Raw genomic sequence first — 26,410 nt, 5'->3', positions numbered from 1 at the left:
TCAGAAGATATTTTGGTCTCTCCTGCTAAAAATATTTTTTTCTTGCTTTTTTTCTAAACTTGCTATTAGTGTTCCACATGACATGATTAATTCTAATAAAAAGTAGACCTAAGTCAATTTTCATATGATTAATACTAGTTATAAGTTTCAAATAGACAAGTCTTTCTGTGTAAATTCTTTATAAAAAAATAGATCTCACTAATAAAAAATAGATATTTTTACATTTTCTTAAAGTGAGTTCCACTCTTTTGCAAAAACTTGCACGAAAATTGTTTATTTGAGACTTTACACATCATTTCTCTTTTATACCAATTGATCATTCTTAAGCATGCATGAAGAGATACGAGTAAAATAAATGAGTTTCAACACGATTCTTGTATATTTATGAATTGTTATATTAAGTCAGTTCCCGTAAATGGAGCTTTGTATGCTTTGTTTTTAGCATTACAAGAAACTCGAACATCAGTGCTAAGCGAAAAATGCGAAAATAGAATATTTATTTTCAACCATGATTGTATAATTACAAAGGGCTCACCCGAATCCCGAAAGAAATCTTAATCTATTCATCTCCATGAACCTTTATAGATAGAGTACACAATCTTGTTAATTTTATGCTAGGTTAGGCCCTTCCACCTTTATTAGAATAGAAAAATTTTAGTTACAAATAGATTCCACAAAAATAAATTTACAAATTGATATGGCTTAAAGTTATATTTTAGATTGTAAAATAACTTTTATTATAAAATAGTTATAATATATTATATGAGACTACGTCACTTTATAAATTTATTTTTATGTGATCTTTTCCGTCAAGGAATGCAATACTTAGTACATATCATTAATGGATAAAATATTTCATAAACAGTTTTTATGTATCGCCATTTTCTTTATATAGAAGAAATATTATTTTTAATATTATTAATGTTTTAAAATTAAAAAAAGTAGAATTATTTATTATATTTTGTAAAAATTTGAAAAAATTATAATGATAAAATGAGATAAAACACTTTCATTATCCAAACGGGACATAAAGTAATCTAAGCATCCAATCCCAAAAAACAAACTTGATTCCAAGTGGAGCTCAAGCTCATGTACTTTGTTTGGCTCGAGCTTGGAGTAAACCTCAAGAATCCTTTTGAAACTAGAGAGCAACTTTAATGGAATCAAGCGCTCGATCATGGCCCTACATTTGGTCCATATAAGACAAAAGTCAACTAAAATTATTGGTTGGCACTGTCAGTTAGATACATGACATTGACATCGTTACAAAGATACAGATACCAAAACAAACCTTTAACTAACCAGAAAACAACTTAGGAAATGACAAAAGATCAAGAAAAAAAAAAAGTAATCCAAGAAAACTTGAGGTATCAATGGCCGACAACAGAATGCTTCTTTCAAGCAACTCCTCAGTCAAGACACACTTGGTCAGTCTCATGTATTCATTCTTCCCAATTCTAACAGCCAAATTAAGTTGCAGTTCAGGCTCATGTTCTCAGTTGTGATTGTGATTGCACTAAAATCCCAAAGTCATATGGTGTGTATAATATGTCTCACAATTTCAATTTAACACTTCCAACAGCTTCTTCTATACACATATGTAAACAACTTTCAAAACAATCGCCTATTAAAACAAGGAAAATTCTGCAAACTACACCACCATTCAACTCTTAATCCTACTATGATGAGGTGACATTGTTCATCAACAATTAAATTAAGATAACCTCCAAAGGTGACCGAAAGTGCCATATTTATAAAAGTGGGATGAAAGTAAGATAATAGTATGGTTTATAGCATTCCTCTTATAACAATCTTAGTAACAATTGATTCTCAAAACCTGGCCATCATTATAGGTGGCCAAGTTTGAATAAATCTCCACTACTATTATTTAGCATATAGCCTTTGTTACTAACAAGTCGATGTGTAAATACACCACTATTATAAGATCCATCATAGTTATAAGAAAACAGACAAACAAATATTTTTTTACACTACTTGATGTTGAGCAGGCTTCTGCATTTGATGTATTCATAATCTGACTTGCACATATATTTTTTCTTCAGCATATAACCTTTCAAAACACAATCTAACTCTAATTAGAGTTTGCAAAAGTCATATGCAAAACTACTCAGGGTAACAACAAATGCAAAGGTCATAATTATGACTACTGCCAATCACTTGACTTCAAGGAGAATATTCTCATATCACGGACAAGAATGACTTGACTCTATACAGATTAATAAAGCATAATCAGAACAGAAACGGGTACCTTTAACACAAGGGACAAAAAGCGTCAACACGCATGCTGCTTCTGGCATCAGTACTATCTGAAGCATAAAATAGAATTATACAAAAAAAAAAAAAAAAAGGATTGCAGGAAGAATAGAGACAGGAGCTAGAAAGAAACAATAATTCTTCCCTAACACGTCTGGTATTATTTTGAAGAAAAGAATCCCTTTTCCATGTTTTTGCTCATAACAACAAATATTCCTTGGTCCAATATCAAGATCTGAACTGAAAAAATAAAATTTCCTAAAAATCCTCATTTTTGAGAATCCTTTGTTGCTTTATCTGGTAGAATGTTATCTGGAAGAATAAGTTCAGGGGGAGTTTCACGAACGACACCCAGCATCGAGTCATACTCCTCATCCCGACGAGCAAACTTCTTGCGGAGAAGCTTCTCAAACTCGATTTCATCAAATGGTTTCGCATTCTCGGCTGCATGAACCTGTGCCAGGTTTGTATAGTTGGTGGCTGACTGGGATATAAAGGCTATCTCTTCATCAGTGAGCTTTCTCAGGAATCGTGCTGGGTTTCCTCCCCATACCTGTGATTCGTTATTTGAATTATTATTTTGTAAAAGTAAAAGTAAAACTTTATTGGTAGTAAAGGCATAGCCCAAGTACACATTCACTAATCATTTGTTAGAGGTGAGCATCTGTTCCCAATGCAATGCATGGGAGATGTTAATAGATCACACATCAGAAAGCTAAATTGGCCTTACTGCATTACATATCAAATACAGCTCTACCAAATTCCTAAAAAAAGGAATCATTCAGGATGAATTTTCTGACTGAAGGCGAAAACAGAATACTTTTGTTCAAAAGCAATGAGAGTTAACACACTAGAAATTCCTCTCCCCCCCCCCCCCCCCCCCCCCCCCCAAAAATGTGAAACAGGTTGATAACCAAAGTAGAGAGAGAAAGAGAGGGCACTAAAAGGAATTGAAGGATTAAGAATCCTTTTTCCTCCTAATCATTGGCAATTTGACATCTAACAGAAGTTAAAAAATTCTCAACAAACCTCCAATATTTGACACCATCAAATGAATCAGCCATTTGAAATTTGAACAGGTACGAGGCCAGTATCACCCTCTCAATGTAATGCTATATCTACAACATTATTACGGTGATTATTCCATAGTCACCAACTAGAGCAATTATTTGTCTCTCTTAATTCAAGAATGAGGCCATTGTTGAGACTTCACTATTCATTTTTTGAACATCTGTCCCTCTAAGATAGTTCATGTAAATAAGACGTAACTCCTTAAAATAAATGAATAGATTCAAAAGAGATAAGAGCATCTGCAGACTGACCTCACCAGCTGGGATCCTTGTATTCTGTCTCACAAGGGCTCCAGCAGCAACCATACCATGTTTCTCAACAACAACACCATCAAGGAGTGTTGCTCCCATACCAACAAAGGCCTCATCTTCAACAGTACAGCCATGGATAACAGCACTATGACCTGCCCAGTTCCAATTTCCAAATTAATCCAGTATAGAATGGAACCAATACCAGGTTAAGCAATTTCACGCAATGCATATAATTGTCACCAAATTACTCACCTACAGTAACATTATCCCCAATAATAGTAGGTAAGACCTTTCCACTTAGGTTAGACTTTGCCACATGCACAAGGGAGTTATCTTGTATGTTAGTTCCAGAACCAACACTGATGTTGTTGATATCACCTACATTCAAAAATGATTTCCAAAATTATTACCTATTTTTTTTAAAAAAAGAACCTCAAATGTGGCTAAACAATAAAACTTGAAGCAGAAAGAAGTAACTTTCCCATAATTGGTTTTGTGAAAGGTATAAGGCAGCTGATTTGAACAACCATCAACTTCAATAGGCATAAACCTTTAGAATATGGGTAAGGCATCCAGACACCTCATTTAATTGTTCAAATGTAATCAATCTTTGTATGAACTCATTCACGACTTATTTCAGGTGCATGCATACATATTTGAAAGACAATCAAGCCAAATCAGAGAGGCATAATGAATTTATAATAGCAACATATGTGTTTGTTTGAGAAACAATATGTAACAAAAGAATATACCTTGACATACTAGGGTGGCAATATAAACAAAATATTTACATAGTCAAACAATCATGAGGTGCCTCAGCTGCGTAATGGCTTATATTAGCAAGGGCAAACGATTTCCAAATTCAGGTTATCAAACGAATCCTGCCCCCTTCCCCAAAAAAGATTGAAAACAGAGATTTGAAAAATTGACATGAAAAAGGTGTTTTTAAAAAAAATAAAATAAGGAAAGTCCAATTTCATAGTTTAAGAATCTGCATACACCACAGCAAAAGAATCTTACCTCTCAGGACACATCCATACCAAATAGATGATCCTCTTCCAACTTGAACATCCCCAATGATAGAGGCACTTGGGGCAACAAAGGCATCCTTATCAACTGCAGGAGCTTTGTCGAATATGTTCATAAGAGTTCGATGCCGAGACACTACAAAATTATTTGAATAAATACTTTGTTGTATGGCAGAAATCAAGCAAAACAGTGCAGCCACATTTACACAAATCTCAGCAAAGCAAGTAAGAACAATAATCACTCTATTGATATTTAAAGCATACAAGAAAACAAGAACCGGTTAATAAGGGCATAAAAGCGTAATTATGAAAAGCTCAGTGCTCACCAAATCCCCTAATCTATTTCACAATATTTTCCGCTCGCTTCCAATTCGTCATTTTCAAAAGAAAATCCAGCTCATTGACAATTGAAACATTCCTTCTACGCGTAATGGGTGGGAAAAAAATTTCAAACACTTAAACACTTTCTGTCGCAGCAAAACATCTAATTGAGCTGAAACGAACAGTGATCTAAGCAGGCCAAATCGTATTACTGACCCAAGCAGACGGTAGCATTTCATAGAATCGATCTAAATTATAGGAAAATGAAAACAAAAACGAAAATTTATATAAATTTCGAGTAACAGATTTGGTAAAACAAGAGATCTAGGTTTAGAAGGAGGAAATGGTTGGGAGTTTTACGTTGCTCTTGGAAGTAGTAGTTGCCCTGGAGGCGGGAGCCGAGACGATCAATGGCCTGGCCAGTCTCTCGAATCCAGAATCCAACGGTGTATATTGCTTTTCCAAGGGTTCCCATCTTGTGATGGTGGAAACTCAGCTCTCTGCGTGAGTGATGATGGGTAAGGAAGGTGGAGCGACCAGTGAGAGACGAAATTGTGGCAGGGTAAAAGAGGGTTTTTGTAAACGTCGTCGTTTTCAAAACCACACAAGTTTTCTTTTGGGTCGAAAGTCGTTTTAACAAAATTCTTTGGTAAACGACAATATATATAAACCGGCACCAAAAAACAATTTCGAAGGCGAAAGTTTCCATCAATTAGAGCAAGTTCGTCCGATTAAATAAATATCGAATGAATGTAAACTCCCTTGTCAGGACACATATTGTAAGGGGCTTTTTCCCATCTGTCTTAGCGGGCCTGAAAAGGATAACTAAGGAAATAAGAAACGAAAACTCAGTCCAAAACGAATAGAATCTTTGGCCCAGTCCATAGGTAAACCTCCTGCGCGGACGCAACCTCCTTGAGAGAACATACTACAGGAAGATAGGACTTGCTGACCTGAAGACCACTCGAATAGTGCCCAGCCCTTGAGTGCCTATTCACGTAACGGGTGGGAAGTAAGGGGGACTCTCGATCCTCTAATATGGAGACATCGACAGACCATTAAGGACGCCAATGGGGTAAAGCAAATTGGGGAACTACACTGCATTAAAGGCATAACTACCCAAGCTACACACCACATTAATGACGCCGTTGCAGAGGCACACCGCATTAAAGGACTCTAACAAAAGGAATAGTATGAAGGACACAGACTCCATGGGAGCAGACAAGATCTGTCCCCCCAGACTTCTGATATAAGTATCAACTTCCAGGTACGAGAAAAGCTTTCTCATCCCTAGCCTCTTTCACTTATTTACAAACTTCCAAAAGAAGATACTAACTTTGGTATTGGAGACTCCCTAGTCCCAAGGCCACCCTCTCCCAGTTGCCTTCTTCTCTATTTTCATGAGCCAATTCGGAAGACCTAAGTTGCTGGAACTTGGACGAAACACGACGTTAACAGTGACACCGTCTGTGGGGATCGTTATAGATTTTGCGTGTATTTCGCATACCTATGACAACCCATTCCGGATAGCTTAGAAGAGACATAGAGGAAGCCATGGAAGTGAGGTTGAAAGCTCTGGAGGATTGAGTGACGAGATTGACTGGAGAGGTGCAAATGCTTCGCAAAGAGAATGAGGAGTTCAGAAAGCCTCAACTTGGGTAGGATGAGGAGGTAGAGCCCAACGATAGTGAGCACGTGGGGTCCCAAAACACGGGAGTTGGAGCAAACATGGAGGAGGAGAGGAAGAACATGCATGACGAGCTCCACAATCTTAATGAAAAGTACGAAGAGATTGCAAGGAAGGTGGGCACATTGTTGTTGGTGGACCAACTGCTCACAAGTACTGGTCTACCTTACACGGAGTCCAAGTGCCCACCTCCAATCTTCGACTTCGACTCTGACTGGGGTCAGAGGTCAAAATACCCTTCGACTTCGACTTCGATTAGAGTCGGAGTTCGACTCCGATCGGAGTTTGGAGCTCGGAGCTCCAATAGGAGTAGCAACTGGGCTTTTTTAGGCCCAGTTGCCCTACTCAGGCCTAGTTGTCCTGCTGAGAAAGTGGGCTCCAAATCCCCCATTGGCCCAATATTAACCCCTGTTTAATATTGTAAAAAATAATTAAAAAATGTAAAATACTATAAAAATAAGTTAAAAAACTAAAATTTAAATATAATAACTAAATCAAACTATAAATCACAAACCATAAATTTAAATTTAAAATTACAAATCGCAATAAATTTAAATTAACAATATCAAAATATTGAATAATGTCATAGATTTCATTCAAATGTGAAATAGCCACAATGACCAATGTCCCGCATCAGTTTTGGACAGTTCATACATTTGAGTCGATGACTCGATAGTTATTTCCAAATTTCTTGCATGAAGTCTTAACTTTTATTAATAAGATGTACTATCTTTTCTTTAGTCATTTAACTATAGACTTCTAAACCATCAACCAAGACTCAAAGTGATATTATGAACTCACCTCTACCTCTAACGTTGACGAATTTTGTATGATGGTAATCATCCCACGGAGTGTCAGTCTCAAACTTTTAGTCATTCACAATTGGTCTGAGATTCACAGCTAGGTCTACAAAATCATATAAATAATAAATTAAATAATGAAAACATTAAAATTATGTAAATAATCAACGATATCTATTGTAATGGGCATTGAACTTAACCAGTTCTATGTGCAAAAGAGGGTCTCGATGGTGATCAGAGACAATGAACTTCAATAAGCATTCAAGACACAACCTCCGGTGCTAAACGTTGACTCAGAGGCAACCGTAGTGATAGGAATGACTAGTATATCCCTAACTATTCAGGAAAAGATTGGAAACTTGCCAGCATTCACCTTCCACTAAGTTAATATTTAGAATGTATCACTAGGTGCCTCGACATATTCTAGAAAGTAACGTTCAACCTCAGACTTACACTGCATAATATTTCTCGATGCACGATTTTGACGATACATATATGTCTCGGTTCAACGGGGAGTGCATGACCACCGATGACTAGGACAAGAAGATAACCCTGGCGGTGCTTTTGGGATGGGTTTGGCCATTATCCTAATTCATGGCAGAGTTGGCGAGATGGACTCCCGTGACGCTGTGAGAGTATATGGACCAGGCCGATAACTTCATCAATGCTGAAGACACTCTTTGGGCCCTAACGGAGCCAAGAAAGAAGGAGCTGGAGAGAGCAGAAAGGAAGGCAAGGGCACCAGCCAAGGCTAAGGTCCAAGAGAAGTTAGAGAAGAGCTCCCATGACAAGATAAGGGAGGAAGCTCAGATGAGGGGGCCAGGACCTTGCTTCGATTGAGCCGCTTTCACCATCCATGAGGCCGACACCTCCACCAGCAGCGAAGATGATGACCGAGGCATTGTTCACCGCTACTGCACATACCACAAGTCCACCCCGCACAACATTGAGGATTGCTTCTCCCAATAAGGGAGGAGGGAGCATGTAGAAAGAACGAGGCAACGCTATCCCCCCACCCGAAGACTAGAGCAAGAAAGGAGGGGAAGGTCGAGGGAAAGGAGCACGAACTGAGTCGACTGATGAAGAAGGGAGGAAAGCCCTCGGCATTGACCACCAGCATGAGGGCCACAACACCGCTGGAGTGCGAGCCGACTCCGATTATCTCCTTTGGGGAGGCAGACGAAGAAGGGGTCCTGTACCCAGATGATGATGTGTTGGTGGTGACCATGTTGTTCGCCAACTTTACTACCTGCAGAATCCTCATTGACAACAGGAGCTCTACGGACATCCTATTCAGGGAAGCCTTCACTAGGATGGGAACAAATGCTGCCTAGCTACATCTAGTCCCCATGCCGCTGAAGGGCTTCTCTAGGAATATGGTTCATCTTGTGGGAACCATCATGTTGTCGATCCTCGCGGGCAGCACCTCATGCACTGCCTCAATTATGGTCGACTTCGTAGTGGTGAGAACCCAGTTGTCCTACAACCCCATCATCGGGAGGCCCACCCTCAACAACTTGCGGGCCGTCAAATTGACCTACCACCTCAAGATAAAGTTTCTGACTCACTGTGGAGTAGGGGAAATCATGGTGAATAGGTTCTGGCAGAGAATGCTACGTCCAGGAACTGAAGCAGAAGGATGATGGGGCCCCGGACGACACCAACAGGTGGGAATAGGTCATGCACATCTTGCATAGCCCTGGTAGGCCTTAGTCTGTGACTTGCCCTATCAGACTCGAGGGGAGTAGGGAGGTGCATGATCCCAGAGGCAGAGGCAGAACTGGCGAGAGCTCCCTGGCTCAAGGCTCCATCTTCCCTTATTTTGTAATGCATTATTTAAATATTGTAAATTCTTATTATTTAATGAAAGACATGATTTTTCAGGACAATGCAACACATATATTTTGAACTTTCACTTCATCAACAAAACATCGACAAGACGATCTACAATTAATGTAATCTACAATGACAAAATCATCACTAAATCAATGCCTACCTTCCTTGTAATATCAACAAGCGGGAGCAGGTCCAGTCTCAAATTGCCTGAACAGTGTACCTCCTACAGAACCAAGGGGACAACTAGGCTATAGGCTGCTCTACCCCTCCCGCGATGGAGAGTAGGTCTTGCCCCCCTTCCCGGGCGGGTGGCCCGAACGACTTATCCTGATCCCTATTGCAGTGAAGAGCGGACCAACCACATCGCTGTCTGAAAATGTTACTTTTCTTGTGGGGTACCAAAAGGAGGAGTGCTCCAAAGGCTAGTTCATCCTTCCCACAATGGAGTGTGGGCCAGCCCTCGGTAGCCTGAAGACAAAGACTTACCTTCCTTTCAAGCATCAATAGGCGGGAGCGGGTCTAGTCCTAAACTTTTCGAACATCGTACCTCCCATGGGATCAAGGAGAGAGCTAGGTTTAAGGCCGCTCTACTCCTCCTATGATGGAGAGCGGGTCTTGCCCCCCGATGGCCCGAACAACTTACCTCGACCTCCGCCGCAATGAAGAGTGGGCGCAACGCTAGCCTAACCCAACACTTACCTTCCCTACGATATCAACAGGCAGGAATGGTTCTAGTCTCAAACTACCCAAACAGCGTACCTCCTGTGGGCTAAAGGGGAGAATTAGGTCAAAGATTGTTCTACCCTTCCAATGATGGAGAGCGGGTCATGCTCCCCCTGCTATATCGGGACGAAGAGAGGACCTGCTATATCGCTGTTTGAACTTACCTCCCACGCGGGATACCAAAGGGATGAGTGTAATGCCTAAGGCTACTTTATCGCTCCTGCAGCAGAGTGCGGTCCAGTTCTCAGCTGCCCGAAGACAAAGACTTACCTTTCTTGTAAGAGTCAATAGGCGGGAGAGGGTCCAGTTCCAAACTGCCTGAAAACTTACGAGATTCAAAGATATGAGTCACGTCAAAGGTTGCTCTACCCCTCCCATGGAGGAGTGCAGATCCAGCCCCTTCAGCAGTCTGAATACTTACCTTGACCTCTGCTGCGAACGAAGAGTGGGTGGAGCGCCAGCCTGACCCAAATCTTACCTTTTCCCATGATGTCAATAAGCGGGAGCAGGTTCAGTCTCAAACTGTCTGGAAAAATTACCTCCTTGTGAGGTAGTAGAGTCGTAGGCCTCTCAGACCCTCTCGCAAATGAGAGTGGATCGGCCCCACGGCCGAGAGGTCCGAGGTTGAGGCCGCTCGAACCTTCCCACGGAGGAGAGCCTTTCGGCTGCCCAAACACTTACCCTGACTCTCATCACAATAAAGAACAAGCTAGCCCCAAGGCCACCCATAGAAATTACCTCCTAGGGGGTTAAAGGGGTAGGTTGACATAAGGCATCCTAACCTCTCCCTGGTGGAGAGCGGGCCAGGTCCTTCAACTGTCTGAATACTGCTCCAAGGAACGTGGACATCAACAACCCAACAAAAGCAACAGGCAAATCGTGTTACAGACCAGAGGGCCCAGGTTTGCAAAGTCTAACTCCTACGAAGCTAAGGATGAAATTATGATGGCATTCTTATCTTTGAATCAGGGATTAAATGCACAATGCCAACAGATGGAATCAAGTCCAATTCCAAACTACTTGGACATCCTACCTCCCCTAGGACTGAGGAGAGGGGTCGAGCCAGAGGCCGCCTTGTCTCCCCTCGGCAACGAGCGGGATTAGCCCCATGGCTATTTGAATAACATACATTGGCCCCAGGTGCAGCAAAAAGCAGCCTGATCTATTTATATTCAACTCTACAACCATGGTGCAACTCAAGGGAGGGGGGTAGCATAGAGGCGGGTTAGCAAAATGCTTCTCGACCTCTCTCTTGAGGAGGTAACTAGAGGCTCCCTGGCGCGACTTAACTCTTAGGGCGGATTTCCATCTCCCTAAGTTGATGGCAGTGGACGAAGGCCAATGAACACTGACAACACTTTTCTTCTTCTCTTTTAGTTGCATGCCAAAATAAAGCACAACAACGCAAAAAGTAAGAACTGAGGGACTAGGAAGGGTGAAGTACATCCAAGAGACAAACGACAAGAAGGTGAAAATTGGCGTTAAGGAGAAGTTGAGGGACATCGGCCTAGTCACACAATATCGCCAAAGGCCATAAAGGGACAACTACCTAACAAGGGTGAACGAAGACAGCATAAGCAAAAGAGCGGTCTGCCAACTAGGTCATCAGGAATAGGTTAGGCATTGGCGGGGTGGACTTTAAGTATGACGACCATCCCTCTGCCTAATGCTAAGGCCATAATTTCTTGTGACAAAACTCCCCAAGCTAGCCATTAAAAGAAAAAAAGAAAAAAGAAGAAGAATAAGAACAAGGAAACTTCAGAGAAGAGCAAAATGCCAAAAATGAAACATTGTAAAGGCAAGCAACCCGACACAACAAAATATGAAGCAATTTCACTAATGATCAAAAGTTACACACAAGTCGCATGGCGACAGTGCACAACTATATACATTTACGAAAAGGAAAAGAAAGAGAAAGAAGAGAACAATGAAATAACAAGATCAACACCAAGAAGCTAGTGTGTAACGAAGTGAGGCACCATGCTGAAGACCTTGACATCAAGAGTGCCAACCTCAGGACGTTGGGATTAGGATTGCCAAGTTCGGAAGTAGCAAGCTCGAGTATGGTCAGGAAGGTAGGACCCATAAAGGCATCGGGAATCTCTTTCATCCCCAACTTTCGGCTGAATGCAAAAGCTTCTCTGTCAAGAAAAACTTGAGTAATGTCAAGATCCCACAAATATTTATCGATAATAGTTGCGGACTCTCCAGAATGTGGTCTCGCATCGACCTAAGGCCCTCAGCAAACTTGTGCCCCCCACGTAGTATCGCGAACGCTCACGATGGACTTTATCTGGTTGTCAAGGCGGGAGGCGACCTCTTGCACTTTAGATAGGTAGCCCTAGAGATATGCGACAAGTCATTTCATCTGCTGGGCATCTTCCCTCCCTTTATTCTTTTGCTTCTTCCAACAACGATTAAGCCTCTCGGTTTTCTTGCTCCCCTCCTCCAAGGCAAGTCGAGCCCTCCTCAGCTCTTGCTCCAACTGCTCATTCTCATCCCTCTCACCGTGAGCGCACTGAAGGGTAGTCTGGGAGTTCGCGCGAATGTCCTTTTTTTCTTGCTCAACAGTCTCCTGGCCATCTGCAATGAAGGCTGCTAGATGAGAGGAACTTTGACAACAAGAGAGGCCGACATGGATCAGTCAGTAAAGGGAATCTAGAAAATAGCAACGGAAAGGAAAGAGATGAAAAAAGAAGTCGCTGAACCTTGTGGAAGAAGCTAGACAAACACTTGGTGACCTGGTTGATGGCTTCCGTGCGTCACCCCCTGATTCCAACCTGGCCAAGGGGGATAACTTCCACTGAACCCGTTGCATCAGACACTTGTGAAGTCACCTTGGTCCGGTGAGCTTCGTCAACAACCTCTTTAGCACCCGTCCCACATGGGCAGGCTGATCTCTGCACAGACCCCCCGAACCTGCACTGACTACAACATCTAGAAGGAGACCACCTTCTGCTTGGTGCTTCGCCTCTGCGACATGATTGCTGGAAGTAGCAATCACCAACCTCGAAGTAGCGAAGTCCAAACCTCCAAGCGACTCGAGCTCCTCCCCACCTACCACAGAAATCGGATCGTCCCATCCTACGATAGCAAGTGAAGATATTGCGGAAGGTGGTGCCGCGGAGTGAAGGCCCCATGAGAAAGCCTTGACCTTGCATTCAAAGGAGTGACTGCCAATAGCGGAACGAGCAGAAGAAGGGAGGAGATCCTCGGAGGACGCTTCACCACAACGGCCTGCTAGGGAATTCTGATCACTAAGACTCTACGGAGTAGGGCATCAAGGTCATCAATTTTCGGGAACACGTCACAAGCATTAGTTGGAGGGGCGGCATTGTAGGGACCTCAGCCAAAGGGCCTCTCCCTGATCGGTCCAGGGTTCCAAAGGCAAAGATTCCACCGACAGCTCCATGCCAACAACATAATGGGATGCTTCCACTAGCATCACCAGGACAATGGATGATGGTCCTCACATGTAGTTGATGCTCACCCTTCAGGAATCGGGGCTCTAGAAAGGGGCTCGCTGTCGACCCCAACCTCCTCCAAGTGAGGTCTCTTCCCCTTGCCCAATGGAGAAGGATCCAAGGGGCACTTTTGGGCAGGAGTGACCCGAGGCTGGGCAAGAGTCACCCTGTGGTCAAAAGGAGCATGACTGACGGGAGGCAAAGAAACCCTTAGGCTCTCTTAAGAAAGAAGGGCTTCCAAGAAGACACTGTTGGGGGTTCTTCTTCACCCACTCCCTAACGATAGTGATACATCGTGACTCGGCAGGGGTAGCCTTGGACGCATCACCTTATCTTTCGAAACCCTTCCTCAATTAGTTTGAATCGGGAACTCCCATCCATGGCCAAAAATAAAAAAAGAACTTTGGAGACCAGTTCTTCACCTTGTGCTATCGGGACTCCAAGTTGATAAGGGCATGCATTGCCTTGAAGTTGTAAACGTTTCCCTTCTGTCGCAACACCTTTTGAGTGAAGAGGAACTCACGGCCAGTGAGGTCAGCCTGCTCTGTGTCTGACTCCAGTAGGGCTGGTTGCCAGATGATACTACAACAAATTAGGAGTCTCTAGGTATTTGAGTGAAGTTGGGATGGGGCTAGACCAAGGCGATCCAACAAATCACTGACGGGGTGAGGGAAAGGGAGCCTTAAGCCTCACAAAAACATTTAGGAAAGGGGGCAACTTGGGAAGAGTGACCCTCAATGTCGATGACACCTTCATGTGGATTAGGGACCTCGAAGGTCACTGATTTTGGCACCTTGTGAGTGAGGGCTAGAGATGCCAGCATCGTTGCTTGATGTTTGAATGCCAAGCGTTGCCCCAGAAAGATGGCCCGGTATTGCCAACCTCTAGAGCGACTACCCCATCGGAACCCGTGGGTTGGATGGATTTCTTAAGGGTCATTGATGAAGAAGTAGAATGTATAAGAGAAATGAGAAATGAGTATAAGTGGAAATGAGGGAGAGTTAGGAGAATAAGGATAACAAGAGGATTACAGTGCGGTGAAAGGAGATAAGATCATAATCCAAACGCATTTATATAGGAGGAAGGTAGCGGTTAATCTCCCACGCCCCGTGGTAAAAGGAAGAGGTATGAGACACTTCAAATCTCAGAAAATAAGCACCACGAAGTGACGTGAAGGCGGAGAGCCACCTGACACCCTCAATACTGATACAACTGAAAAGACACCATCAAATTTATCAAGAAACGTGCCAACAAAAGTGGGAAGGGAAATGGTATTGGGATAGACAAGCGACGAGGAACCACCTCAAACTTTAGAGCCGTGCAGACATCAGCAGATGGACCTCGACCTCGGCCTCGACGTCAAGGCAAGTTTAAGATTTTAAAAAATAATCCCATCGTACGAGTCCGATTAGAATTGGCAGGGAAAATGTAAGAGGCTTTTCCCCCTCTGTCTTAGCGGGCTTGAGAAGGGCAACTAAGGGAATAAGAAAAGATGGCTCAACCCAGAATGGATAGAATCTTCGGCTGGGCCCACGGGCATACCCCCCCCCCCCTCGGTCGCCGTTTGGACACAACCACCTTGAGGGAACATACTATAGGGGAGATGGAACTTGCCGTCTTGAAAACCCCTCGAATAGTGCCCAACCCTTGAGTGCCTGTTTGCGTAACAGCCAGGAAGTAAGGGGGACCCTCGATCCTCTAACATGGAGACACATCGATGGACTACCAAGGACGCTAGCAAGGTAAGGCAAATTGGGGAACCATGCCACATAATGACACCACTATCCCAGCTACACATAACATTAATGATGCTGTTGTAGAGGCACGCTGCATTAAAAGACTTTGACAAAAGGAATAATACAAATGACAGGTACTCCATGGGGGAAGAAATGATCCGTCCCCCCAGACTCCAAGTATAAATACCACACTTGTACGTACACATGCATTGGGTTGAGCAGTCGCATCCGCCATGCACACATCCCATGCCCAGCATACTATCAACCACCACCACCACCACCAGTACTATCACGACACCATGTTTTCTAACCACATTCACTTATTTCATAGCCACTGACATTCGTTGGCATTGCCTTTTAATCAGCCCTTAAGTTGCATGAAAGTAGGGTTTCAAGACCCTAACTCTCTCTGCCTCTACCCTCCTTGGGTGTTTTTGAATTCTCCTAGGTAATTACCCTTTTCCTTCGAAATATATATTAAATGCGTAAGCATATCATGGAGTACTAGCGTAAAATCAAGGGAGAGCTCACTCAGGATTAGGGTTAAATTGAGTGCATCTCGACGTGCAGTGTTGCGTACATCTCATTGGTGTTGGGTGTTGGAGGATTTAGGAGTGAAACATTCAAATAGAGAAACTTAAATTGTTTGGAAGTGTCAAGGAGAGGGTACATACCTTAGCTTGATGATTTTAATGGTTGATATTGCACGAGAGATGTTCTAAACTCAAGAATGATTCAAATTAAGGTATGTGACACAAGGAACTTAAGTTTTGGGGTTAAATTGAGTGCATCTCGATGTGCAGTGTTGCGTACATCTCATTGGTGTTGAGTGTTGGAGGATCTAGCAGTGAAACATTCAAATAGTGAAAGTTAAATTGTCTAGAATTGTTAAGGAGAGGATACATACCTTAGGTTGATGATTTTAATGGTTGATATTGCATGCGAGATGTTCCAAACTCTAGACTGATTCAAATTAGGGTATGTAACACAAGGAACTTAAGTTTGGGTTAAGTTGTGTAACATAGGAAGGAGATCAAGGTTATAAAGCGAGCAATGTATTAAGATTTACAATCCTTAAAGGGACGGGGCGTTACAACATTTGCAATATTTTAACATTCCTCTAGAAGATACTCATTCATTCTTTCTTTTAATTTGCAGTTATATCCATGGACATGATCTAGCTCCTTAGGAACAACATTTGCCATAGTCAAACTCTCTTAGACATACTCGAGTTGATCAATAGAGTAAAAAAGGTAGAATAAAAAACCATGGTAAAAAATGAAGAATTCGCCACATGAGAAAAATGACATCTACCTCCGCCGAACACTATGAGCTCAACTTCAACATGGCCGTCTGAAGCAACTTCCTCGTGGTGCTTGCTATTAGCTACAACTTCGAAGGCATTCCCCTTCATACTTTCATGAAGAAACATTACTCGAATGATCCATTTGTGGGCGAAGCGAAAGCAGCCTTGCTTGCAATCACTGAAGCATAAGCCAGGGAATGGTAGAACATCATTCTAGAAAGAGATTCATTGGATGTCATTATGGCCATCCAATACAATCATTTATCAACTAACTAGAAGATCGCCTCACATATCCAAGACATAACAACGAGCCTCATAGCCTTGCATCCTAGGTGGCCCAAAATAAGTACTGAGGAAGTGAAGGAGAGGGAGACACACAGATTTACATGGTTCGGCATAATGCCTATGTCCATAGGTACTTGGGGAGGAAATATCTACTATACCATGGTATTTTACAATCTCTTATAGCCTCTTATTGTACAATGGGAGTCAGAGATCTATTTGAAGGGGGAGATATTCTCTCTAGAGTCCTCGTCGTGAGGTTGAAGAAGTTGAAGAAGTTCCCCCAAAAAGTCATTTGGCAGCCCCTTTATCCTCTGTTCCTCTCTTGCTTTATGTCTTATCTTCTCTCCTTTTTGTCACATTTCCATTTTTCTTCCTGACACCCTTTCTTTCCTCAACCCTTGTCCCATCTTTCCCTCTTCTTCCTCTTTCCTTATCTTCGAGTGGGAGTCCTTTGATGGGCTGAGCTTTGTTATTTGGGCCAGACATATTTTATCCATTCTAATCCCTTTTAAATGTCTTTACCAAAATCTTGTACCAAGCGATTTGGTTTGTCAATAAAACTTTGGATTTCAATGTTTAATCAAGGCTGGTTACCAATTAGTTAATTTTCTTACATAACAAAGCTTATATCAATTGTTGCCTCCACTGTCATACATGTTTTTTTGATAGAACTTAACAAAATGATTATTCAATGCTTTCAAAATTTAATAACCTATTGGGAGAATTTTAGTATTTTTTTTTTATCAAAGAAAACTTTTCTTTTAAAAGAATATTCTCATGTCAATTTATTTTCTAGTTATTTATTTTTAAGACTGTTCATCTGGGTTGGGTTTTTTTTCTGGCCCGGTCCGAAACCTGGGAAACTGGATTTCGATTTTGGGTTTCGGCCCGGAACAAATTCGAGCCGGAACCTGGGTTGCAAAACCCGGGTACACCCGGTCCGGGTACCATGTTTTAGACCAGGAACCCGGTACCTTTTTTTTTTCCCTCCAGTTTGAATGTTTAATTTAAGCATTCTTAATTTGATGGGACATGCCACGTAACTGGTTTACTAGCTAGATTAATTAATGGGACAACTCTTGATAACATCGATCAAGGAAATCTGAACTTACATAAAGCTTGTCTAAAAGGAAGACAAAAGAAATATCTTTACTTAAAGTCTGGCATGCATAAAGCTAGTGACGGGGGATCAGACGTACACCAGTTGTGCATATGATGCTTATGATAGCTATATATACTTTCTAAAGATTTGTACACATGATAATATTGACAATGATCATGTCAATGATCAATTAAAGGAATCCAATCAAATTAAGAATGCTTAAATTAAGGACTGTCAAAAACATCAAAATATTCAAACTAAAAGGGAAAAAAAAAGAGAACCCGAAATCCGGGTTTTATCCGAGTTCCAACCCAGGTCTGACCCAGGCTATCTCGGTCCGCGTTTTGACTTGGATTTGAAACCCGGATTTCGGTCCGAGTATACCAGGATTCCTGAGCCGAAATCGGGATGAACAGTCCTATTTATTTTAGCTAATTTTTGCAGTCATTGAATGAAGATCTCGGCTCTACCACCACTTAGATCTCTCTTCTTAAAAAGGTCTCGAAGTGGAGGGAGGAGCCCTATTTCCTCACGTCCACTTCTCCTCCTTCCTCCACACTTTTTTTTATTATAAATTTTATAGGTGTTTTCCCCCTCTAGGTGAGGATGATTCATTTGTTGCTTTTTCTCGGCTTCCTATGTGCAGCATGTGCCCCTAGTTGGTTCTCTGGCAACTAATCTTCATGTCAGTTGAGTAGTGCATGAAAGAAAAGGTGTGTGAACCATCGTACTTACCACTATTCATCCAGGCGATTTTTTTCTCTACCCGGTCAACAGCCAGGATAATTGTGTTCTTATTCGGGGGTCTTGAGATGGTTATCAATTCAAATTTTATCCAGTCCGATAATTGAATTATCCATCCACGCATATCAGGGGCCAATTATGGGTACGTGAGGCGTGTACCGGATCTAAAACCCGATACCCGCAACTTGAATTTATTTTTTAAAAACTTAAGTTATGTCCAATCCAAGTACAAGTCGGATTTTCGAGTACAAACCAAATACCAAGATTTAAAAATAAAAAATAAAAAAAGAGTGAAGTTTCTTTTTATTCAAAATTTGGTCTACCCAGATACTTGGATTTTCGGCTTCAAAAATTCAGATTTTTCTAGGTACTGACTTAGGTTAGCTTGGGCGGGTACCAGAGCCGTGTTACATACCTGGATTTGAGTTTGGGTATAATCGGATACTTGGACCCGTATTCAGGTGAACAGTCCTAACATTACTGACCAAAACCGCAATTCAAGCTCACATGTTGCCATGTCTCCATGCATGAATCAACATGCTTCATTCTTATTATCTTATTGATTTTTAGGTCAACTTGGTCCAACCTGTGGTACACACCTCCACTACGGTTACAAGCGTCCTACCTATTAATACCAGGAAAAATTTAATTGTAAGTGATTCTGCACACTAATACGCGTACCCTTTCAATATGATTGGTCAGAAATTAGACTTTATTGAAAATATTACTAATTTGAATTTAGAATATGAAGGCAACAATACTAGTACGCAAATTGGTACACAAACTTGTTTGTACATAGCAAAACTCTTAATACCAAGGGTATTGCTACTCAGCTTCATGAGTTTGCCCTCTCAAAATCTCCACCAGTAAAATTGCACTTTTTTATTTTTTATTTGTTTTCAAAAATTTTTAAACACATTTAAACATTTTATAAAAAAAAAATACACTACTTCACTAATAGTCAATTCCTTAACTATTAAAAAAATAAAAAATAAAAATAAAAATAAAATAAAATACTAGAGCAATAACTTTGAGGTGGCAAACTCAAGGAGCCAAGTATATTTTTTCTTATGAAAACACTGTAGACACAAAAGAATCTCATAAAGACATCCCACACACTGATGTGACACACTGCTAGTGTGCCACATCTCCCCCTATTTTTTTTCTTTCTTTCTCCCCTCCCCTTGTGCCACCACCCCTGCCTTCTCTCTGTGTTCTCCTCTCTCCGTGCCAGCCATGGTGGTCGGGGACCACCTCAGGGTGGGTAGAAGACACTGATGGTCCAAGCAGCATCGCATACGTGGACTTATTGTTTGGTCGTCTATGGTTGTCGAGAACCACCCCGGGAGGGCAAACAATGTCAGCGAGGAGGGAAGTGGGAGGGAAAGGGGGGAGAAAGAGAGAGGGAAAGGGGGAGGAGGGGAGGCAATGGAGTGGGGGACATAGAGAGAGAGAGAAAAAAAAAAAAAGAAAAAGAATAAGAAGAAGGGAGATGTGGCACACTACTAGTGTTCCACATCAGTGTGTGAGATCTATTTGTGTCTCTGGCAACTATCTTTTCCTTAATATCAATCGTATGTCAAACTCGCACGCTGCCAAAACTCCAATCTATCTAATTTTACCCATCCATTTTTTTTGCTTTTCTCAAAGAACACTGTTACTTGCCATTTAGTTTATCGTTCATATGGGTCATTTAATTTGGCTATGTGGTACTGCCATATTATATTTAAAAAAATAGAAAGTAAAACGTAATTTTTTTTTCTTATTATCACTCTATTAGTTTGTTATCATGATTGCAAGCATATGCAGAATGATTCATTAACTACAAATGATTATTAAATTTCTTAATATACTACCAAAATGTACAATTACTAGACAATAATATTTCTAGAAGTTTGGATCAATCTTCATTGTTTCCAAAATATCATAATTTCATCTCTATTTTATTGTGCAAAAGAAATATCACAACCTATAGTTGATGAGTCTTGTTTTATAGTCATTGCAATTAATAAAAAACAAATGGAAAATAAATCCAAAAAGAAGATGCCTCATATATAATTTTAAAAAAAAGGAGTGTTACATTCTCTAATTTTTTTTTTTCAATATGACCTAATAGTGTAAAGATTCTTCTAAGAGCACTCTCATTGAATTATGCAAATGCAAATAAAGTGAGGAGTTTGGCTAATAAAGCATAAAAATGTGGTAGGAGGATAGTAAGCGGCTAGGGCTGCAACCCCACCAACCCGATTCATGTATGGGCCTGACCCGACCCGACCCGACCCGGCTCAAGAACAAACCAACCTGATATGGGCCGACCTAACCCGAGATTGGTAGCAAGTAATGGGAACCCGAATAAAAAACAACCATTGTTACAGAGTAGTTTTATCAAATCCAAAAAACCTTACAAATCCCACTATCCTTATACAATCTGATCAAAACCCAGCATCTGCCAACCCATTTTCTCGAGAATTCATGGTCTACCTCGGTTCAAAATTAATATCAATACAAACAGAACCAATCGATTCCACTTTTAGACCTGACCCAAACATCCATGAAAACACAAGGCAAAGAAAAGCATCAAGCTTTAGAATTTTTTGAGAAAAGAACAAATAGCACCAAAAAGAGAACCCCAATGGTAAAAAAAAAGAAAGCAAGAAAAAAAGAAAAAGAAAAAGACTAAACAAATCCAAAGAGAAAAACTCAAAGCACACCTCTTTTTCGTTGTACGTTGGTAAAAAAAACACAGGAACCCCCTGAAATGTTTCCGGCAACAGAACCTTCTGTAAAATCTCAGCCATCTCTCACTGTATCATTTTCGACCACAAACTCATCGGAAGAAGAAGAAGAAGAAGAAGAAGAAGAAGAAGAATCTTCAAGGGTAGAGTGATCCTTGGTGGAGGAGTTGACACCACCCATGTGCAATTTCTCGAGCAGGGACTCGACATCGACGTTGTTCTTGATGGCGACGTAGAGTCCGGTGATGGAAGTCGTAGAGACCACGGATGGAGACGTTGTTCTTGATGGTGGCTAGGGCTTTTGAGCTTATGGCTTCAGTTCCTTGTCTTGAACTTTTTCTTATATGACTTATAAGTTTATAACATTATATCGGTTTCAATGGGTTCGACCTGCAATTTACTCCAACCCCTTTATCAAGTCGGGCTGGGCCGGGCCGGGCCGGGTCGAGTCGGTTCCTAATGTTTTCTGCACAAGCCTAAGTAAGCCTATCATATTCTTAAAATAGTCAACCACAATGTCTTTTATTGATTGCGGCCCCCAACCATTAGTTCTCAATCGATTTGATGGATCAAAGGAAACCGTTAATTGTTTTGACAGACCCGGCCTTTTTTCAAGGCACAAGAAGATTATAAACCCCTGCTTTATGTTATTTTAACCTACTTTGTTGATTCTATTTGGGAAATTGTTTGGAGCTCTCCTCCTATTCTATCCCCCTTTGTAATTAATGCAACTTTGACTTTTAAGAAAATAAAGCATGGCCAAGTCATTTTATTATCACTTACTAAAAAATTAAGGCCTGTGATAAAAACAAAAAAAATGTATCCAATCATCATGTTGGAGTAACAAGGAAGGTTATCAAATCGTCACAGCCACCATCATTGGGATATCAGGATCCCGAATTGATAGTGGAAGTGAAACATGAGTAAGAAGGGTATTAACATACCATATATACACCCACATGGATTTCTAGTCCTCGGGAGTTCCTGATCTCACGATCACAACATAGTTGTATTTGGATGTTGAGATCACGAGTTACAAATAGTAATATTTTGTAGGTCTCATTGAAATGAGTTTAATCTTTTAGATTAAAATGTATGAAGTAGGTTGAGATGATTTTAATTTTTTTTATATAAAATTGAAAAAGTAACTTGTAGTTTATTATTAGCAGCAATTTTTCATCTGCTTAAATGGCAAACACTATCAAGTGCTTATTGACCAAGTATCTATATTAACCGACGTGAGAATGACCTTAATTTCTAGTGGGATTATATAAGAATAAAGCCAGATGGATATGTCCAATCATCTACCAAAAACCACATATATAACAACTCTCCAACCACTCAACAACCCATATCAAAGGTTTATTTGTTCTATACCTATATACTTGACTTTGCTTATGGAAAAGATTAAATAAACAAACATTATGAGTCCTAGTTTTCAGTTTTTTAACCAGAATGCTCCTTAAACATGGCCAGCTAGCTAATGTGAAGTCATCTCTCTCTCTCTCTCTCTCTCTCTGTGCAGTACCCCCTTGGATTACTTGTATTCGAGCTCTCAAAAACCCATAATAGAGCGTTAGTTTTTCCAACAAATAATGGAAAGAACCTTTGTGTTGATATGCTTCTTCTGGGCCGTCCTCACAATCATCACACCAACACTTATTCTCCTGTCGGAGAATTCTAAGCTCTTGGATTCAAATGGTAAGAGACACTGCGAGGGGAGCAAGATTTACAGTTCCTTTTAACATTATAGATTCTGTGTACATATTAGCTTGGTGCTTTGGTTTCTTTGCATTACTATATATGCTGTTTTGTCAAAATGAATGACATCTTTTGACTCAAAATTTTCAGGTGAGAAAAGTGGAGGAGTGAAGGCTCAGCCTAGAAGAATGATGGGATTTGCAGATCAGAAACGTCCAAGCAAAGCATCAATACCTCTACCATTAATGGAGGCACCGGCTCCGGCTCCAGCACCGGCTCCAGCTCCAGCACCGGCAGTTAAACAAGCATCAAATCCAACTTTACGAGCCAAAAGATCAGCTATCTCGACTATTTCTTTAATGGAGCAATGATAGTACTATTGGTGATAAGTCCAAGATAAAGCTAAAGATTAAGCCTAAGAACATGCCCAGGCGCAACCTTTGGAGACAGACACACTGAGTTGTAGATATATATATATATATATAATATATATATATATAACCCTAGCTGCTCCTAGAAGAGTGCTGCATTGCTTTAAGCTTATAAATGGAACCTTTGTTTCTTTGCGATAGAGGAAAGAAATTAATTAAGGGTGTGGATTGTCCAAGCAGATTGGGTGTAAACTGGTGTATCATTCACTTGTTTATGCACGGCTTGTTTCTTAATTAATACTACGAAGATTTTGTAAAGTGGCTTGCAAGTAGTTTGAAGGCAGGCTGTTCTGACCATTCTGCCTCTGCCTCTTTGCAAATCTCTCTGTTTGGCCTAGAAATCCCTACCATTTAGGTATACTAACACCGATACCAATATTGTTTGGTCTTGTTTGCGATGAATTTGTTTGATGCCAAAAGAAATCATCGCCATAAATAATTCGTCATATCAATATTCTTATTAACATCAATCTGTTTTCATCGTAAATAATTATTATTATCATAAATAATTCGTCACAAATTTTCATTTTTTTTAATATTCTGACATTCATGTTGGGACTAAAGATTTCATCCTTAAAAAACTCACCATGCATAGAGCCGCCCAAAGTAAAGTATAACTCATCTGATCCTTCTTTTCCCATCTAACCCACAAAAGATAGGATTTGTAATTATTTTACAATTAATTGTACAACTTTATTAAAAAATATTTTTAATTTTACGTAATTATCCTCCACTTGAAGTAGAGTTTTGAAATAGTTTGTACTTAAAACAAATTGTAAATTTGTCATTTCCCTTCAACTATATATATTGCTTCTTTTATATTCTATATTAGAAACAATCAGATGCTTTTTGGCAATTAAAGAGCCACACATGATGCCCGACCGACAGTTTCTCGTACGTACGTACGTACGTAAAGCGTGGCTTCAACAAGATTTGTGCGCTGCGTGACCATACATGTCTTCCAAAGCCGAGCGTGTTCGTCACGCATTGCAGCATATTGCCATATCTAATCACTTTCGATCTACAGGTGCCAGTACTTCACTCACCTTCCAGGCCTTAGTTTAAGGGAGCAATGATACCCATGATACTCATCTTACATTATAGTGTTTGTCTCCTCTATTGTTACAAAAAGCAAAAATCGTTTCATCCTAGCTAGATATGAGTACTTTGTTTCTTACCACCCTAGGAATCTTGTATTTCACCCTTGAGAGATCATAGTAGTCTCTGCTCAAGCTTGGTACCCTAATCTATTACAATCAAAATGGGTGCATTATTTGGAGGAATTTGGCCGAGGAGCCCATTCATGGTAGAATTGGTAAGGAAAACTCCAACCATGTTTTGGGAATTCATGGATTAAGCGGATGACATTGTCAATACTGAGGACACTTTCTAGGCATTGATTGCACCCAGAAAGACAGGTGTAGAACAAGCGGAAGATCGATCAAAGAAGGTAAACTACGTGAAAGGCTGGGAAAAGGAACAAAACCTAAGAAAGAGCCAACACCATAGAAGGAGAGAGGGAAACGTGCCTATGAGGGCACCAGACTGCAGGGCGACGTACACCAGCATTAGTGTTCAAACTAGAGGCGAAGAGAAAACTCGAGGTACCAGCAACCACACCAAGAGAACTCGGTAGTTCTGCACCCATATAATGTTGAAGGACACCGAATAGAAGATTGCAACTTCCTCAAGCAGAAGATCGAAGAGATGCAAGAAGACAAAGAATTGGAGTGATGGTTACACAGAACTCCTCCCCACCAGGGTTGACAGAGGAAAGAAAGCAGGAAAGTGAGCGAAGGTCCTAAAGGAGTGAAAGCCCCAAAAGAAGAAGGACTGTGCGAGTGGATTCCACTGAAAACCCTCGCCAAAGCGAGGATAGGAACAACGCCCCTTGGGAGAAATTTGCATGATCATAGGAGGTTTTGCCAGAGGCGACCCCTCCTCCTTTGGGAGAAAGGCCTACGCACGTAAAGATAGGTACGAGGAAGTCTACAACATTGGAAGACCGATTAAGCAAACAAAGAGATGACAGATAGTCGCCATATCATTCGACGACGATGATTGCGAAGGAGTAATTTACCCCCATGATAATGCATTGGTAGTAACAATGCTGGTAGCAAACTACACCATGCAAAGAATATTGGTCGACAATGGCAGCTTTACTAACATCCTCTTTTGGGACCCCTTTATCAAAATGGGGATTGACAAAGGTTGGCTACGTTTGTCACCCATTCCAATGAAGGATTCTCATTGGAAACAGTGCAACTTGAAGGGTCCATCTCCTTGCCAATATCAGTAGGAATGGGCCATGCACGACAACCACCATGACCGACTTCCTAGTGTTTGAAACCCGTTCCTCATATAACACTATCATTGAGTGACCAAACCTGAACACCTTTAAGGCCATCACTTTGACATATCATTTGAAGATGAAGTTCCCTAAAAAAGCAGGAATCAAAGAAGTACGCGACGAACAAGTGCTATCTGAGAATGTTACTTGCAAGAACTCAAAGGCATAATGATGTGAAGGTAGCTGAATCTTTTGAGCCTGGAGAGCTGTAGCTGCCACCACCACTAGAGCTCATTGAGTAAGAAATTGAGATGCACGATGAGCAAAGTCTAAATCATGGTTATGTCAATGAACCTCTGGAGTTGGTCGCCCTAGAAGAATCTAGCCCAAAAGCAACAGTGAGAATTGAAACCAAGATGGACCGTAAAAGAAGACGATAGTAGAAGCAGTTGGTCGCTAAGCACAAAGACGTCTTCACCTAGAGCCACAAAGATATGCTTGGAATAGATGCGAAGGTTACAGAACACTGCTTGTGTGTAGAGCTAGAGGCGAGGAAAGTTAGACAGAAGATGAGGAGATTCAGCATAGAGAAATACACTACAATCGCAGAGGAGGTCAACCGCCT

At 41.1% G+C, this 26,410-nt stretch overlaps 2 protein-coding genes across 2 annotated transcripts; one reads left to right on the top strand and one right to left on the bottom strand.

Moving 5' to 3' along the window:
• Positions 1–2,396: 2,396 nt before the first annotated feature.
• Positions 2,397–5,504, bottom strand: LOC121243419 (gamma carbonic anhydrase 1, mitochondrial). Its single transcript, XM_041141538.1, has 5 exons — positions 5,306–5,504; positions 4,617–4,760; positions 3,849–3,974; positions 3,597–3,748; positions 2,397–2,827 (listed from the first exon to the last, which is right to left on the bottom strand). Exons 1-5 carry the CDS (start codon positions 5,418–5,420, stop codon positions 2,543–2,545), a joined length of 822 nt encoding a protein of 273 aa, XP_040997472.1. The 5' UTR covers positions 5,421–5,504; the 3' UTR covers positions 2,397–2,542.
• Positions 5,505–22,723: 17,219 nt separating this feature from the next.
• On the top strand, positions 22,724–23,899 carry LOC121242107 (E3 ubiquitin-protein ligase TRIM33). Its single transcript, XM_041140019.1, has 2 exons — positions 22,724–23,064; positions 23,215–23,899. Exons 1-2 carry the CDS (start codon positions 22,959–22,961, stop codon positions 23,433–23,435), a joined length of 327 nt encoding a protein of 108 aa, XP_040995953.1. The 5' UTR covers positions 22,724–22,958; the 3' UTR covers positions 23,436–23,899.
• Positions 23,900–26,410: the final 2,511 nt, after the last annotated feature.

This window comes from Juglans microcarpa x Juglans regia, chromosome 8D, assembly GCF_004785595.1.
Source record: "Juglans microcarpa x Juglans regia isolate MS1-56 chromosome 8D, Jm3101_v1.0, whole genome shotgun sequence".
Classification (NCBI taxonomy): domain Eukaryota; kingdom Viridiplantae; phylum Streptophyta; class Magnoliopsida; order Fagales; family Juglandaceae; genus Juglans; species Juglans microcarpa x Juglans regia.
The sequence above is the reverse complement of the archived record's forward strand: the minus strand, read 5'-3'. Positions and strand labels throughout refer to the sequence as shown.

Bases quoted from the DNA above. Each gene is read 5' to 3' on its own strand.
- LOC121243419 (XM_041141538.1), bottom strand. From the start codon at position 5,420: ATGGGAACCCTTGGAAAAGCAATATACACCGTTGGATTCTGGATTCGA. The intron at 3,975-4,616 runs GTAAGATTCTTT...TTTTGAATGTAG, and splicing joins GTATGGATGTGTCCTGAGAG to GTGATATCAACAACATCAGT. The intron at 2,828-3,596 runs GTCAGTCTGCAG...AACGAATCACAG, and splicing joins CAAGGATCCCAGCTGGTGAG to GTATGGGGAGGAAACCCAGC.
- LOC121242107 (XM_041140019.1), top strand. From the start codon at position 22,959: ATGGAAAGAACCTTTGTGTTGATATGCTTCTTCTGGGCCGTCCTCACA. The intron at 23,065-23,214 runs GTAAGAGACACT...CAAAATTTTCAG, and splicing joins TAAGCTCTTGGATTCAAATG to GTGAGAAAAGTGGAGGAGTG.